At 45.6% G+C, this 18,075-nt stretch overlaps 1 protein-coding gene across 1 annotated transcript in view; it reads right to left on the bottom strand.

Moving 5' to 3' along the window:
• LOC139279635 (spondin-1-like) overlaps nt 1-18,075 on the bottom strand; it is a 425,839-nt gene that overhangs the window by 24,856 nt on the left and 382,908 nt on the right. Inside the window, exons 8-10 of the mRNA XM_070898744.1 lie at nt 11,797-11,937; nt 7,471-7,546; nt 788-970 (exon numbers count right to left, since the gene is read on the bottom strand). Of these exons, the coding sequence (XP_070754845.1) occupies nt 788-970; nt 7,471-7,546; nt 11,797-11,937 (400 nt within the window). The remainder of the gene's footprint in view (nt 1-787; nt 971-7,470; nt 7,547-11,796; nt 11,938-18,075) is intronic.

Here is an 18,075-nt window from a genome sequence, read left to right on the forward strand (position 1 = left end):
GGAACCCTCAGGACCTGGCCTATTCTGGATAAGGGATTTTTCCGGTTGAGGGGTGGTCATGTTAAATTGGATGTTACAGGTACTGAGCAAGTGGATATCGGGGCTGGTTGGCTTGAGGCTGGGAGTGCGGCAGAGAGATCATGGGGGTGGGGGCATTGGATCGCGGGGTCAGGCCAGCGACTGCGGGAGTCGGCAGCAAAGAAGACTTCAATTTGTTCATGTTGAAGTTCTGCGTATGCACCACCCAGTGGCCAGAAATGGTTCTGGACAAGGGGTGGTTCCGGATAAGGGAGTTCTGTAGTTGGTCTATTAGCAACGGTTTAACAATTACACTACACATTACCAGTACATCCTCCAGGCTCACAACCACCTGCCTCATTGTGGGTCCTCCGAACCTAACTGTGAGATTTTAATGAGTTTTGTAAACATCACGTGACTGGCTAAGCCACTCAACAACTCTACACTATTTTAAGTAAAACTATAAATCAAGTGCCCCCCTTAAAAGGGACACTAGAACCGACAAATTAACAATTAAACTTTAGACATTAAATGAATCAAATTAAAATTTGGTTGCTGGGGGCGATGATGCACTCCAGACCCTCCGGCGCCCACCTCTCACGGAAGGCTGCGAGTGTACCGGTGGACACTGCGTGCTCCATCTCCAGGGACATTCTGGTGCGAACGTTCAACAAATCTACAAACCTGTGAGCATACTCACAGGTGCATACAATACACCCTCCACATTCTCTCTATCTGTTCATTTGCAATGTTCACAGTGCTTACTTACCATCGTCACGGCAACCTGGCCCCATACAAGGCTCAAAATCTTGAGTATGTGGGCAAGGCACGCTTAGATCCAGCTGTGCTTTAAGCATCCGTTGCCTCATCCGTTTCCCTTTCTCACAGGTGGAGGAGCTGCAGGCTGACCATTGAGACCAGTTGGAGTAGATACAGGTCTCTGGAGTATCATCTGCAGACAAAGGGTTAAACATTGACAATTACTCAAATATCTTGGCTCGTACCTTGCACTCCCAATCATGTGCTAGTTTAACTTTAAATAACAAGAAATAGGAGCAGGAGTCGGCCATTTAGCCCCTCTAAACTGCTCCGCCATTCAATAAGATTATGGCTGAACTTCTACCTCAACTCCACCTTCCCACTCTGTCCCCATATCTCTTCATTCCCTTAATATTCAAAAATCTATCAATCTCAGTCTTGAATATACTCATCAAAAGGGTATCTACAGCCTACTGAGATAGAGAATTCCAAAGATTCACCACCGTCAGAGTGAAGAAATTTCTCCTTCTTTCAGTCCTATGTGGCCAACTCCTTATTCTGAGACTGTGATCCCTGGTTCTGGACACCCCAGCCAGAGGAAACATCCTCCCAGCATCTGTCGTGTCAAGCTCTCTAAGAATTTTAAACATTTCAATGAGATCATCTCATTCTTCTGAATTCTTGAGAATATAGGCCTCGTGTCCTCAATCTCTCCTCATATGTCAAACCCTCTCATCCCATGAATCAGTCTGGTGAACCTTCGTTGCACTCCCTCTATGGCAAGTATAATCCTTCTTTAGTTGATAAATCTTGCCCTTAGATTCAATGGGGTTAATTGTATCTCATGGCCAGGGTATAAAATGGGGGATGTAGGATTGGGCAGGAATTATACACACCCCCATGCCCCCAGCGCCATGCCCCGACCCATTTTTCTTTCTGTTTAATTCAATGGAATGTAAAGTTTGGCGGGTACATAATCATTTGCCTATATAATTTCACCCATTCTGCGCCATCTTAGAAAGTTAAAATGACTGCCAATGCATCCAGTCAACTCTTTTGATTCTGACCTTTGATTGGATAGCGTAGAATCATACAGCACAAAAGGAGACCTTTCGGTCCATCATGCCTGCGCGGCTCTCAGAAAGAGCGATCCAATTAGTCCCATTCCCCCTGCTCTTTCTCCATAGCTTGCTGATCTTTTCTCATGGATTCTCTTGGCCCCTTCTTATATTCTTTTTCAGTTCTCCTCCGCACTCTCTGGGGCGGATTTTCCGATCATTTGCGCCCCGTTTTTCACCCCGGAGCGGCGTCAATGGTGTAGAAAACACTAAAAACATCCCAATAGTGTATAATCAAGGGGCTATAGGGAGGGTGGAACTAAAAACAATCACTATCAATAAAGAAGTACTACTCGGTAAAATAATGGGACTAAAGGTGGACAAGTCCCCTGGATATAATTATGTTATTGTTAGTCGATCTTACAAGGGGTTGCACAAAAGAGTCAAGACCAAAAGAGTCTTCAGATCAAGTGGAGATGGAGGGCCATGCTTAAATTGGACCATTGCACACAGAGATAATCTAGTCCCTGTTTTAAAGTTATACATTCTGATCGCCTTATTTCTATAAATTCCAATGTCCACAGTTTTAGTCTCCTTATCTGAGAAAGGACACACATGCCTTAGAGGCGGTGCAATGAAGGTTCACTAGATTTATTCCTGGGATGTGAGGGTTGTCCTATGAGGAGAGATTGTGAGATTGGGCCTATACTCTCTGGAGTTTAGAAGAATGAGAGATGATCTCACTGAAACATGTAAGATTCTGAGGGGCTTGAGAGGTTAGATGCAAAGAGGATGTTTCGCCTTGTGGGGGAATTTAGAACTAGGGGGCATAGTTTCAGAAAAAGGGGTCAACCATTTAAGAGATGAGGAGATAAGGAAGAATTTATTCTTTCAGAGGGTCATGAATCTTTGGAATTCTCTGCCCCAGAAAGCTATAGAGGCTGGGTCATTGAATATATTTAAGGGTGTAGAACCAGGGGTGACATGATAAGGGGTCGGCCATTTAGGACTGAGATGAGGAGAAATTTATTAGCTCAAAGGGTTGTGCATCTTTGGAATTCTCTACCCAAGAGGGCTGTGGATGCTCAGTCATTGAATATATTCAAGACAGAGATCGATAGATTTATGGATACTAAGAGATATGAGGATAGTGCGGGAAGGTGGAGTTGAGATAGATCAGCCATGATCTTATTGAATGGTGGAGCAGGCTCGAAGAAATCAAATGGCCTATACCTGCTCCTAATTCTTAAGTTCTCATGTAATACTTGACAAATTCTTTGAGGATGTAATGAACAGGGTGGATAAGGGGGAACCAGTGGATGTGGTGTATTTAGATTTCCAGAAGGCATTCGATAAGGTGCCGCATAAAAGGTTACTGCACAAGATAAAAGTTCACGGGGTTGGGAGTAATATATTAGTATGGATAGAGGATTGGCTAACCAACAGAAACCAGAGAGTCGGGATAAATGGGTCATTTTCCGGTTAGCAAACAATAACTATGGGGTGCTGCAGGGATTGCTGCTGGGGCCTCAAATATTTACAATCTATATTAATGACTTGGATGAAGGGACCGAGTGTAATGTAGTCAAGTTTGCTGATGATACAAAGATGGGTAGGAAAGCAAATTGTGAGGAGTACACAAACAATCTGCAAAGGAATATAAACAGGATAAGTGAGTGGGAAAAAATTTGGCAGATGGAGTATAAAAAGGGAAAATGTGAGGTTACCCACTTTGGCAGAAAAAAAATCGAAAAGCAAATTATTATTTAAATGGAGAAAAATTGCATAGTGCTGCAGTATAGAGGGACCTGGGGGTCCTTTTGCATGAAACACAAAAAGCTTGTATGCAGGGACAGCAATTAATCACAAAGGCAAATGGAATGTTGGCCTTTATTACAAGGGGGATGGAGTATAAAAGCAGAGAAGTCCTGCTACAACTGTACAGGGTATTGGTGAGGCCACACCTCGAGTACTGGTCTCTGTATTTAAAGAAGGATATGCTTGTATTAGACGCTGTTCAGAGAAGGTTCACTAGGTTGATTCCAGAGATGAGGGGGTTGATTTATGAAAATAGGTTGAGTAGGTTGGGCCTGTACTGATTGGAGTTCAGAAGGATGAGGGAAGATCTTATCGAAATATACAAGATAATAAGGGGTCTTGACACGGTGGGTGTAATGTGGATATTTCCACTCATGGGGAAACTAACACTAGGGGGCATAGTGTCAGAAAAAGGGGCCGCCCATTTAAAACTGAGATGCGGAGGAATTTCTTCTCTCAGAGAGTTGTAAATCTGCAGAATTCTCTGCCCCAGAGAGCTGTGGAGGCTGGGTCATTGAATATATTTAAGGCGGAGATAGACAGATTTTTGAGCAATAAGGGAATTAATGGTTATGTGGAACGGGCCGGGAATTGGAGCTGAGTCCATGATCAAATCAGCCTTGATCTTATTAAATGGGGGAGCAGCTCGAGGGGCCAAATGGTCTACTCCTGCTCCTATTTCTTATGTTCTTATGGAGCACTGTGAGCAGTTCTGGTCAGCATACCTTAGGAAGGATATATTGGCCTTGGAGGGTGTGCAGCGTCGGTTTACCAGAATGTTACCCGGACTCCAAGGACTAAATTCCGAGGAGATATTACACAAATTAGGGTTGTATTTCCTAGAATTTAAAATGTTAAGGGGTGATCTGATCGAAGTTTTCAAGATATCATTTTGTGCCGCTGACCCGCTGGGCACCGTTTGAGTGCACTTAATCGATTTTGGCTGTCCACCATTATTTTCAGCGTGATGCACACTGGCCAAAAGCATCGCAAAAAAACCCAGCTGTGATGTTAACGAATAGGCACAGTGCACCAGAGGACAGGAGCGAGGCATCAAGTATACAAAATAAAATACACTTCTTTTCACAGGGAACTCTCTTTGGAGCAAAGGAAGAAAATTTCCGGGTCGAAAGGACTGCTCCCCGCACTGGACCCGCTGCAATCCCAGGCCGAATGCCAACCCTCACTGCTCTGTCCCTTTCCCCTTGCGAGTTGAAGTCTGGGAGCAGGAGGGCCATTCAGCCCGGGATTGCAGCGGGTCTAGCCGGGTGGGGGGAGGGTGGTGTGGTTGGGGGGGGGCGGGGAAGCGGTGGCAGCGGATCCAGCGGGGGGAGAGGTCCTTTGTGGTCCGTTCAGCAGCGGAGAGATAGCAATCCTTCCGGGGAGCGGGCTTCAACTTGCTTCCCTGGGCAATTTCAGCTTTTCGCGCATGCCCAGAGAGTTTTTAGCACAGACTTGAAGCTCCGCCCCTCAAACAAATTTCAGAGAGCACTGCGCCAAATTCAAATATTCCTTTGGGGCGCAAGTCCAGATATTTTTTTTCTGCCTCAAACATACACAAAAAAATCGTGTGCTAACATGTGAGGGTGCCAAAAATCCAGCAAGTGGAAAATAGGTGGCTCAATCAGGTCAGTCATTGTACAACAGCAACTTGCATTTCTATAGCATCTTTAACATTGTAAACGTCCCAAACAACATTTGACACCGAGCCACAGAAGGAGATATTAGGGTAGGTGACTAAAGGCTTGGTCACAGAGGTAGGTTTTAAGGAGTGTGTTAAAAGTGGAAAGCAATGTAGCGAGGCGGAGAAGTTTAGGGAGGGAATTCCAAAGCTTAAGGCCTAGGCAGCTGAAGGCATTTTAGCCAATGATTAAAATTGGTGATGCGCAAGAGGACAGAACTGGAGGAGTGCAGAGATCTCGAAGGGTTTTGGGGCTGGAGGACGTTACAGAGATGGCGGGGGGGTAAAGCCATGGAGGGATTTGAAAACAACTCTCTTGATTGCCCCCTGATGTTTAAGGAAAAGGTTTGATGAATCACTTACTGTTAGAATATATTATGAATGCAAGTGCGGAAGTCATAGAATCTTACAGCACAGAAGGAAGCCATTCGGTCCATCGTGCCCACGCTAGCTGCTTGATAGAGCTATCCAATTAGTCCCTCTCCAGCCCCTCCCCCCGCCCTCCCCCCTCCTCCCCCCCCCAACCCATAGCCCTGCAAAATGTTCTCTGCAATGACTGTATCGTGATCTCTCATATCGATGCTGTCATGGACAGATGCATCTGCGACAGGTAGATTGGTGAGGACAAGGTCAAGTAGGTTTTTCCCTCGCTACCTGCTGCAGCCCCAGTCTGGCAGCTATGTCCTTCAGGACTCGGCCAACTTGGTCAGTAGTGGTGCTACCGAGCCACTCTTGGTGATGAACATTGAAGTCCCCCACCCAGAGTACATTCTGTGCCATTGCTACCCTCAGTGCTTCTTCCAAGTGGGGCTTAACATGGAGGAATACTGATTCATCAGCTGAGGGAGGGCGGTAGGTGGTAATCAGCAGGAGGTTTCCTTGCCCATGCTTGACCTGAAGCCATGAGAATTCATGGGGTCCGGAGTCAATGTTGAGAGGTTGTTTCCCCTGGCTGGGGAGTCTAGAATTAGGGGGCATAGTCTCAGAATAAGGGGCCGCCCATTTAAAACTGAGATGAGGAGAAATTGCTTCTCTCAGTGGGTTGTAAATCTGTGGAATTCTCTGCCCCAGAGAGCTGTGGAGGTCTTTGAATATATTTAAGCAGGAGATAGACAGATTTTTGAGCGATAAAGGAGTCAAGGGTTATAGGGAGCGGGCAGTCCATGATCAGATCAGCCATGATCTTATTGAATGGCGGAGCAGGCTCGAGGGGCCAAATAGCCGACTCCTGCTCCTATTTCTTGTGTTCTTGTGTTGTGACCCTGCAGCGCCCACTAGTGGGACTGCCTGGGAAAGCGGGCGGAGCTATTCCAGTGACGGTGAGGGAAGGAAAGAATAAATGAGGTGAATGTGATTGTTTTATTTTTTATTTCTGCAATTTATCTTTCTGTGGGATGAGGAAGGTATTGGGAATGTTTTGAGTGGTGTCTTTTGGCAATTTTGTTTTCTCCAGCCTCTCAGGGCGCTCCGAGGCTGGCTCTTTAGCTCGGGATTTTCAGTTGCTCAGCCGGGCCTAGCACCCTAAGAGAGGTGTGGAACGTCTCCCTTAGTGCGCCGCTCCACACTCAGGGCCCAGCTGATGAATTTTGTGGCTGCAAACGCAAACCATTTCCTGGTGCAAAATTCACCATCCTGCTGCCATTAACGCCCTAAGTAGCCTTCAATCGAATTTCCACCCCTATGTGCCTCTATTTATGAAGCCCAGGATCCTGTAAGCTTTTTCAACCGATTTCTCAACCTGCCCTGCCACCTTCAATGATTTGTGCACATATACCCACAGGTCTCTCTGTTCATGGCACCCCCTTTAGAATTGTACCTTTTAGTTTATATTGTCTCTCCTCATCCTTCCTACCAAAACTTTGCACGTTTCTGCATAAAATTTCATCTACCATGTGTCCGCCCAGCCTGCCTATCACTATCCTCCTCACTGTTCACTTTACTTCCAAGTCTTGTGTCATCTGCATATTTTGAAATTGTGCCCTGCACACCCAAGTCCAAGTAATTAATATATATCAAGAAAAGCAGTGGGCCCAGTACTGACCCCTGGGGAACACCAGTGTATACCTTCCTCCAGTCCGAAAAACAACCGTTCACCACTAGTCTGAACACTGAATTCATGAATTAAAACACAATTACCTTCATCCTTCTCTTCGTGGTTTAGATCTGCCACAATATCATCTACATTATCAGGCTGAATGTTACATTGCTCGCCCTGTGGAGAGATGATTAAGAACCATGAATAAAAATAAGGCCGAATTTAGACAGGCATGATAACACAGCAAGACTAAAAGATATATTTGGTACTAACATTTAAAACATGCTCAGCGTTCAACTCCAGCAAATGCAATTCAAGGACATCTTTAAAAAGATGTTCCAATTGTGATTATGCAGCACCATTCTGATTAACCCTTTCCAATTCTCTGAGTGAACCTGACGTGAAATTGTACAAAACGCTTCAATGCCTCCGCTGTGGTAGTATTGGACTTCAGGAGGGAGTTCCTTCAAACTGGAGACCGTGTTCTGGAGATTTTCCTGCACTCCTGTAACAGCGAGACAGACTCCTTCCGACCGAGTTTACAATGATCAACGCTGGGGTCTAACTCTCCTGTTCTGGCCTCTGTCAACAAAAAATACATCACTTGCAATCTGTTGCCACTAAGTGGCGTCCATGAGCTGCCGAGACCAGGGGAGTGTGGCTGACATCATCTTACATTTTTTTTAATTCGTTCATGAGATGTGGGCATCGCTGGCAAGGCCGGCAGCATTTATTGCCCATCCCTATTCGCTCTCAAGAAGGTGGTGGTGAGCCATCTTCTTGACAACTGAGTGTTATTTCAGAGGGACAGTTTAAGAGTCAACCACATTGTTGTGGGTCTGGAGTCACATATCGGTCAGACCGGGTAAGGACAGCAGATTTCCTTCCCTAAAGGGCATTAGTGAACCAGGTGGGTTTATACAATAATCCGGTAGTTTCATGGTCAACATTACTGACAATTAGCTTTTTATTCCAGATTTTTTAAATACACTGAATTTAAATTCCCCAGCTGCCGTGGTGGGATTTGGACCCGTGTCTCCAGATCACTAGTTCAAGGTTACTGGATTACTAATTACTAATTACTGATCCAGTAACATAACCACTATGCCACAGTAGCCAATGACATTTCTGTTTGGCCATCCCATAATGATTTCTAACATTCAGAAGAAATTACTAACTGAGCTCCAAGTGTTTTTTTACCTGTAATATTTTGGTGCAATTGCTCCTCATGATGCTTGTTGCTCAGAGTCACGCGTTGCTATGGAGAGGACATTGTCCTGCTAAATTACAATCATGGCCAAGGGGAAATCCCAGAAAATCCCTGGACTGGAGGAAAGCGAGCCACACTATAGAGCGGAAACATGTTCTGCCAGGATCCCGCCCAACTCACACCTCAGGGAAAAATTCTAGGGTGTTGACAGATCTTACTTCTCTTCCTTCCCTCTTCCCTACCCTCCATCTTAAGGGGTGGTGTGCCTGAGGGTACAAAAACATGCCAATGTCAGCTGTGGCTCAGTGGGTAGCACCCTCACCTCAGGGTCAGAAGTTTGTGGGTTCAAGTCCCACTCGAGGGAGTTGAGCACGTAAGTCTAGGCTGACACTCCCAATGCAGTGCTGAGGGGGCGCTGCACTGTCGGAGATGTCGTCTTTCAGATGAGACGTTAAACCGAGACCCCATCTGCTCTCTTGGGTGGATGTAAAAGATCCAATTGGCACTATTTTGAAGAAGAGCAGGGAAGTTATCCCCCGGTATCCTGGACCAATATTTATCCCTCAATCAACGTAACCAAAAAACAGATTATTTGGTCATTATCACATTGCTGTTTGTGGGAGCTTGCTGTACGCAAATTGACTGCCGCGTTTCCCACATAACAACAGTGACTACACTTCAAAAGTACTTCATTGGCTGTAAAATGCTTTGAGACGTCCGGTGGTCGTGAAAGGCACTACATAAATTCAAGTCTTTCTTTTTTCCAATGGAAATCTCGCCAGCTGATAGCTCGCTTGAGCCTATTGGGGCCTTTTGATAGGCCCCACAGAGGAAGGCGATCCAATTGGCACTATTTTGAAGAAGAGCAGGGAAGTTATCCCCCGGTATTGTGTTGGGGAAATTGATGGGATTGAAGGCCGATAAATCCCCAGGGTCTGATGGACTGCATCCCAGAGTACTTAAGGAGGTGGCCTTGGAAATAGTGGATGCGTTGACAGTCATTTTCCAACATTCCATTGACTCTGGATCAGTTCCTATGGAGTGGAGGGTAGCCAATGTAACCCCACTTTTTAAAAAAGGAGGGAGAGAGAAAACAGGGAATTATAGACCGGTCAGCCTGACATCGGTAGTGGGTAAAATGATGGAATCAATTATTAAGGATGTCATAGCAGTGCATTTGGAAAGAGGTGACATGATAGGTCCAAGTCAGCATGGATTTGTGAAAGGGAAATCATGCTTGACAAATCTTCTGGAATTTTTTGAGGATGTTTCCAGTAGAGTGGATAAGGGAGAACCAGTTGATGTGGTATATTTGGACTTTCAGAAGGCGTTCGACAAGGTCCCACACAAGAGATTGATGTGCAAAGTTAGAGCACATGGGATTGGGGGTAGTGTACTGACATGGATTGAGAACTGGTTGTCAGACAGGAAGCAAAGAGTAGGAGTAAATGGGTACTTTTCAGAATGGCAGGCAGTGACTAGTGGGGTACCGCAAGGTTCTGTGCTGGGGCCCCAGCTGTTTACACTGTACATTAATGATTTAGATGAGGGGATTAAATGTAGTATCTCCAAATTTGCGATGACACTAAGTTGGGTGGCAGTGTGAGCTGCGAGGAGGATGCTGTGAGGCTGCAGAGCGACTTGGATAGGTTAGGTGAGTGGGCAAATGCATGGCAGATGAAGTATAATGTGGATAAATGTGAGGTTATCCACTTTGGTGGTAAAAACAGAGAGACAGGCTATTATCTGAATGGTGACAGATTAGGAAAAGGGGAGGTGCAAAGAGACCTGGGTGTCATGGTACATCAGTCATTGAAGGTTGGCATGCAGGTGCAGCAGGCGGTTAAGAAAGCAAATGGCATGTTGGCCTTCATAGCAAGGGGATTTGAGTACAGGGGCAGGGAGGTGTTGCTACAGTTGTACAGGGCATTGGTGAGGCCACACCTGGAGTATTGTGTACAGTTTTGGTCTCCTAACCTGAGGAAGGACATTCTTGCTATTGAGGGAGTGCAGCGAAGGTTCACCAGACTGATTCCCGGGATGGCGGGACTGACCTATCAAGAAAGACTGGATCAACTGGGCTTGTATTCACTGGAGTTCAGAAGAATGAGAGGGGACCTCATAGAAACATTTAAAATTCTGACGGGGTTAGACAGGTTAGATGCAGGAAGAATGTTCCCAATGTTGGGGAAGTCCAGAACCAGAGGTCACAGTCTAAGGATAAGGGGTAAGCCATTTAGGACCGAGATGCGGAGGAACTTCTTCACCCAGAGAGTGGTGAACCTGTGGAATTCTCTACCACAGAAAGTTGTTGAGGCCAATTCACTAAATATATTCAAAAAGGAGTTAGACGTTGTCCATATTACTAGGGGGATCAAGGGGTATGGCGAGAAAGCAGGAATGGGGTACTGAAGTTGAATGTTCAGCCATGAACTCATTGAATGGCGGTGCAGGCTAGAAGGGCCGAATGGCCTACTCCTGCACCTATTTTCTATGTTTCTATGTTTCTATGTATCCTGGACCAATATTTATCCCTCAATCAACGTGCGGGCAGTTTTCCCAGTCCCAAGGCTGAACCAAAAGACATCTTGCTTCATGTCTTCGGGTGGGATCAGGCCACGGGCAACGGGCCACAGGGGCACCCTCCAGCAGAACAGCTATGGACCATTCTGCCTTAGAAAGCAGGAGGTAGGGGTTGGGGGGAAGGAGCGATTGGTACATGCGCCTGTGCACGCAACCAAGTTCAATAAAGCTCCATCTAGTGGACTACTGCTCCACCTAGTGAACTACTGTGGTAATGCAACTACTAATGTTTAGCCAATAAAAGCATCAGGTGACTAGGCCACCTGACAAGTTCCTGAGGTGAAGCCATCTTGTAAGTGTGTGTTTTAGTGATGTCATAAAGAAGATATCCCACCAAACCACATCAACGACCACAATTTCCCCACAGTCTGTGGTCGCCCCTTTTCAGCCAATGGCGGTCACTCCGCACCCGTCTCTCAGCAGAGGGTCCAATCAGAATTGCAAGGCCAAATTTTCTGCTGCCTCAATGGAAAACGTTCCCAAACAATTTCACGGCAAATTGGTTTTGTAACAAACTTGTCACAAGTTCTGTAGTTTATACCCCTGAGCCAGTTGTGCTCCTGTCACAAGTTACTGGTATCTGCTAATCGTCAGCAGCGATTTGGTTCCGAATACCCTGACAGATCCATGTTACCTTTCGTGCAATTCTTTCGATCACAACTCTGGCCACAGGTACAATGGGCCCTCCCTCGGGGTCGTAGAAGGGGCTTTTTGGATGATCCAGGCTAGTTAGTGGTCTAATTCTTTCCTGAGGTTCCGCCTGTTGGTTAGGGGCCTGAGGAAACACAAAATATTAGATAACGTTGGTAAACAAATACATGTGGTAACCACTTCCAATCAAGCCAAAATGAAGAAAAATATTCAACCACTACTTGCATAAGGACATAAGAACTTAAGAAATAGGAGCAGGAGTAGGCCATATGGCCCTTCGAGCCTGCTCCGTCATTCAATAAGATCATGGCTGATTTTTGACCTTAACTCCTGTTCAATCCTCATATTCCCTTCGAGGCCAAAAATCTATCCCTCTCAGCCTTTAATATAGTCAATGATTCAGCATCCATAGCCTTCTGGAGTAGAGAATTCCAAAGATTCACATCTCTCTGAGTGAAGAAATTTCTCCTCATCTCAGTCTTACATGGCCATCCCCTTATCCTGAGACTGTGCCCCTGGTTCCAGACTCCTCAGCCAGGGGAAACAACTTCTCAGCATTTAGCCTGTCAATCCATCTCAGAATCTTGGATATTTCAATGAGATTCTTCTAAACTCCAGAGAGTATAAGAACATAAGAACATAAGAAATAGGAACAGGAGTAGGCCATACGGTCCCTCAAGCCTGCTACGCCATTCAATAAGATCATGGCTGATCTGATCATGGACTCAGCTCCACTTCCCTGCCCACTCCCCATAACCGCTTACCCTTTATCAATTAAGAAACCGTCTATTTCTGTCTTAAATTTATTCAATGACCCAGCTTCCACAGCTCTCTGAGGCAGTGAATTCCACAGATTTACAACTCTCTGAGAGAAGAAATTTCTCCTCATCTCTGTTTTAAATGGACGGCCCCTTATTCTAAGATCGTGCCCTCCAGTTCGAGTCTCCCCCATCAGTGGAAACATCCTCTCCGCATCCACCCTCTCAAGTCCCCTCCTAATCTTATATGTCTCGATAAGATCACTTCTCATTCTTCTGAATTCCAATGAGTAGAGGCCCAACCTACTCAATCTTTCCTCATAAGTCAACCCCCTCATCCCCGGAATCAACCTAGTGAACCTTCTCTGAACTGCCTCCAAGGCAAGTATATCCTTTCGTAAATATGAAAAACAAAACTGCACGCAGTATTCCAGCTGTGGCCTTACCAATACCCTGTATAGCTGTAGCAAGACTTCCATGCTTTTATACTCCATCCCCTTTGCAATAAAGGCCAAGATACCATTGGCCTCTCTGATCACTTGCTGTACCTGCATACTATTCTTTTGTGTTTCATGCATAAGTACCCTCAGGTCCCGCTGTACTGCGGCACTTTGCAATCTTTCTCCATTTAAATAATAACTTGCTCTTTGAATTTTTCTGCCAAAGTGCATGACCTCACACTTTCCAAAATTATACCCCATCTGCCAAATTTTTGCCCAAACACTTAGCCTGTCAATGTCCTTTTGCAGAATTTTTGTGTCCTCCTCACTTGTTGCTTTTTCTCCCATATTTGTATTGTCAGCAAACTTGGCTATGTTACACTCAGTTCCTTCTTCCAAGTCATTAATATAGATTGTAAATAGTTGGGGTCCCAGCATAGGCCCAATCTACTCAATTTCTCCTCATAAGACAATCCTCTTATCTTCATGTCAGCCATGGCTCAGTGGGCAGCACTCTTGCCTTGGAGTCAGAACGTTGTAAGGTCGAGTCTCACTTCAAAGACTTGAGCACAAAAATCCAGGCTAACACTCCCAGTGCGGTGGTGAGGGAGTGTTGCACTGTCAGAGGTGTTGCCTTTCAGATGAGATGTTAAACCAAAGTCCCATCTGCTCTCTCAAGTGGACTTAAAAGATCCCATGGACATTTTAACATAAGACTAGGGGAGTGTTCCCTGGAGTCCTAAGGCCAATATTTATCCCTCAACCAAGATTTTACTAAAAACAGATCATCAGGTCATTATCATATTGTTGTTTGTGGGAGCTTGCTGTGCACACATTGGCTGCCGCGTTTCCTACATTACAACAGTGACTACATTTCAAAAAGTACTTCATTGGCTATAAAGCGTATTGGGACGTCCTGAGGTCATGAAAGACGCTATATAAATGCAAGAGTCTTTTTTTATATTGCTCCTCACGAGCAAGAAAATGTCACTAAAAAACACTGAACACAAAGCAGGAGGGAAATTGGAAAGCATTAGAGTGCAGGAGGTGGGGGGAATGACACAGGATCAGCCCAACAGACAAGTTGTGAAGAGGTTTGTGAAAGCAGAGAGGCAAGTGGATGATGGATCCAGGCAGGAGGTTTCATCAGGACAAGACTGCTGTTTATGGGAGCTTGCTGTGCGCACATTGGCTGCTGCATTTTCCACATTACAACAGTGACTACACTTCAAAAAAAGTATTTATTGACTGTAAAGCGCTTTGGGACGTCCTGAGATCGTGAAAGGCGCTGTATAAATGCAGACTTTTATTATATTGCTCCTCGTGTCACAAAAAAACATTGAACACAAAGCAGGAGGGAATGAATACACATCTACCATCAGTGGAGCAAAGAATAAAGACAAACCCAATCGTTTCAGAATGGAACACACACGTAGGGAGAAATGGTGGGAGGAGTTCAGCAAAAAGGGCTGGAACGAACAGCGGAAGGATCTGAAAGAGAGGACAAGATTTCTGAAGTCAACTTGCTGGGGAAAGAGCACAGCTTGTACTGGGCAGGAGTAATGGGAGTGCAGGACCTTTCAAGTAGATGAGGATGTGGGCGATGGTGATTTGAGTGAGTTGTAACTTGTGAAGGGTTGAGGCAGGGAGAGACTGGCTCGGAACGGTGCAAAGAAATTGAGCCTAAAGGCGCTGAGAAGGAAGTAGTACCATATTATGTAGGAGCAGACTAAGAAGGATTACGAGGAATACAAAGACAGGCATAGAATGCATGTATGTTCCATCTTTCCTGCAACACCATGTTTGAATCCCTCAAATCCGGTTTCCGCGACTGCCACAGTACCGAAACAGCTCCCAGCAAAGTCGCAAATGACATCCTTTGTGACTTAACAAAGGCAAACTATCCCTCCGCGTCCTTTTTGACTTGACAATTGATCACTCCATCCTTCTCCAACGCCTCTCCACCGTCGTCCAGTTGGCTGGGACTGCACTCGCCTGGTTCCATTCTTATCTATCTAAACGTAGCCAGAGAATCATATGCAACAGCTTTTCTTCCCGGCTCCGCATCGTTACCCCTGGTGTCCCCCAAAGATCTATCCTTGGTTCTCTTCTATTGCTCATCTACATGTTACCCCTTGGCGACATCATCCAGAAACACAGCATCAGTTTCCACATGAATGCTCTACCTCATCACCACTTCTCTCGACCCCTCCATGGTCTCCAAATTGTCAGACTGCTTGTCTGACATCCAGTTCTGGATGAGCAGAAATTTGCTCCAATTGAATATTGGGAAGATTGAAGCCATTGTTTTCGATCCCTGCCGCAAACTCCGTTCCTTAGTCACTAACTCCATCCCTCTCCTGTCTGAGGCTGAACTAGACTGTTCGCAACATTGGTTTCATATGTGACCCTGAAATGAGCTATCGACCACATATCCGCAGCATATCTAAGACCTCCTATTTTCATCTCCGTAACATCGCCTGTCTCCGCCCTTGCCCCAGCTTGTCCACTGCTGAAGCACTCAGCCATGCCTTTGTTACCTCTAGACTTGACTATTCCAACAAACTCCTGGCTGGCCTCCCATATTCTACCCTACGTAAACTAGACGTGATCCAAAATTCTGCTGCCTATGTCCTAACTCGCAACAAGTCCCGTTCACCCATCACCCCCTGTGTTCGCTGACCTACAATTGGCTCCCGGTTAAGCAACGCTTCAATTTCAGCATTCTCATCCTTGTTTTCAATTCCCTCTATGACCTCATCCCTCCCTATCTCTGTAATGTCCTCCAGCCCCAAACCACCACCCCTCCCCCCACCCCCCGGAGATGTCTGCACTCCTCTAACTCTGACCTCTTGAGCATCCTTGATTATAATCGCTCAACCATTGGTGGCCGTGCCTTCTGTAGCCTAGATCCCAAACTCTGGAACTCCCTCCCTAAACCTCTCCGCCTCTCTACCTCGCATTCCTCCTGCAAGACACTCCTTAAAACCTACCTCTTTGACTGAGCTTTTGGTCACCTGCCCTAATTTCTCCTTATGTGGCTTGGTGTCAAATTTATTGTCTCATAAGCACCTTGGGAGGTGAGTAGGTGAGAGTGCTATCCACTGAGCCGCGGCTGACACCTGAACATCAATGATCAGAAATCTGCAAAGGGAAACAAAGCACACAGTGCGGACAACCTCAACCATGTAGGCAAGGCTTCGCGGCTTGTTAATATCACACCGACACAACTGGACCTGTTCAAGGATGCATTCACAGGCAGTTGAGCATGGAGGAAAGAAATAAAAGACTTGCATTTATATAGTGCCTTTCATGACCACCGGATGTCTCAAAGCGCTTTGCAGCCAATTAATTACTTTTTGGAGTGTAGTCACTGTTGTAATGTAGGAAACACGGCAGCCAATTTGCACACAGCAAACTCCCACAAATAGCAAAGTGAAAATGACCAGATATTCTGTTTTTGTTATGTTGATTAAGGGATAAATATTGGCCCCAGGACACGGGGGATAACTTCCCTGCTCTTCTTCAAATTGTGCCATGGGATCTTTTACATCCACCTGAGAGAGCAGATGGGGCCTCGGTTTAACATCTCATCCGAAAGATGGCACCCCGACAGTGCAGTTCTTCCTCAGCACTGTACTGGAGTGTCAGCCTAGATTTATGTGCTCAAGTTCCTGGAGTATTGAACCCAAAACCTTCTGACTCAGATGCAAGAATGCGACCCACTGAGCCACATCTGACACGGGAAGTAAATGAACTGCCAGCGTGCAGTCTGCAAGTTGAGAAAAATAGAACAACAGAATGTAAATTAAAGAATTAAACCAAAAGACCTGAAAGCCCTGACTGTGTAGTAATTGTGCTTATGTAAGCCATCATGCCAAACTGAGTGTTCAAAAACCTGACAGGACCATCTGCTTCATCCCTTAATCATCCAGCCCATCGTTACCTTGTACAATACACAACAAACAGGAAGGATGTGATTGTACTAGAGAGGAGATTGACGGGGATGTTGCCTGGACTGGAGAATTTTAGCTATGAGGAAAGATTGGATAGTCTGGGGTTGTTTTCTTTGGAACAGAGGAGACTGAGGGGAGATTTAATTGAGGTGTATAAAATTATGAGGGGCCTAGATAGAGTGGATAGGAAGGATCTATTTCCCTTAGCAGAGGGGTCAACAACCAGTGGGGCATAGATTTAATGTAATGGTTAGAAGGTTTAGAGGGGAGTTGAAGGGAAATTTTTTCCCCCAGAGGGTGGTGGGGGTCTGGAACTCACTGCCTGAAAGGGTGGTAGAGGCAGAAACCCTCATTGCATTTAAAAAGTACTTGGATGTGCACTCGATGTGCCATAACCTACAGGGCTACGGGCCCAGAGCTGGAAGGTAGGTTTAGGCTGAATAGCTCTTTGTCGGCCGGCACGGACACGATGGGCTGAAATGACCTCCTTCCGCGCTGTAAATTTCTATGATTCTCTGAACATACTTTAATCTTAGGTTAGAACTTGTATATTTTTTGGCAATAAATTGTTCAAATAATTTAGAATGTATTACCCCAGTTATGACCTCAATACAGTACACTGTGCAGAATATTAAACCACATCTGAATTACAATAAAGTCCGGAAAGAGCCCATAAAACTTTATAGCTGATGACCATTAAATTGCAGATGTTTAAATTTCGACGACAATTTTGCCAGTCTCTTGAGATTGATCTAACCACTTCTGGAAAACCTCGTCACAGTAATCTGCTTCGCACACACTTTTAATCTCTTAATGCTGGTTCCTGCACTTATCACCGGATTCCAGCACGTCTTTCAACAAAAGGGAAATGAGAGACAAATAGCAGTGCCTGCAGAGGGTTGCAGAAATGATCAGCGATAACCACACACCTTCACCTCCCCCTTCCTCCTCACCACAAGACACATTGCTATCGCAAGCACTCCACACTCCAGCTGCTTTGTTGTTTTTTTTACCCAACATATCCGGGAACCAATCCAATCCAATAAAGAATTCAGGAGAAACTTCTTTACCCAGAGAGAGGTGAGAATGTGGAGCTCGCTACCACAGG

This window comes from Pristiophorus japonicus, chromosome 14 (assembly GCF_044704955.1).
Source record: "Pristiophorus japonicus isolate sPriJap1 chromosome 14, sPriJap1.hap1, whole genome shotgun sequence".
Classification (NCBI taxonomy): domain Eukaryota; kingdom Metazoa; phylum Chordata; class Chondrichthyes; family Pristiophoridae; genus Pristiophorus; species Pristiophorus japonicus.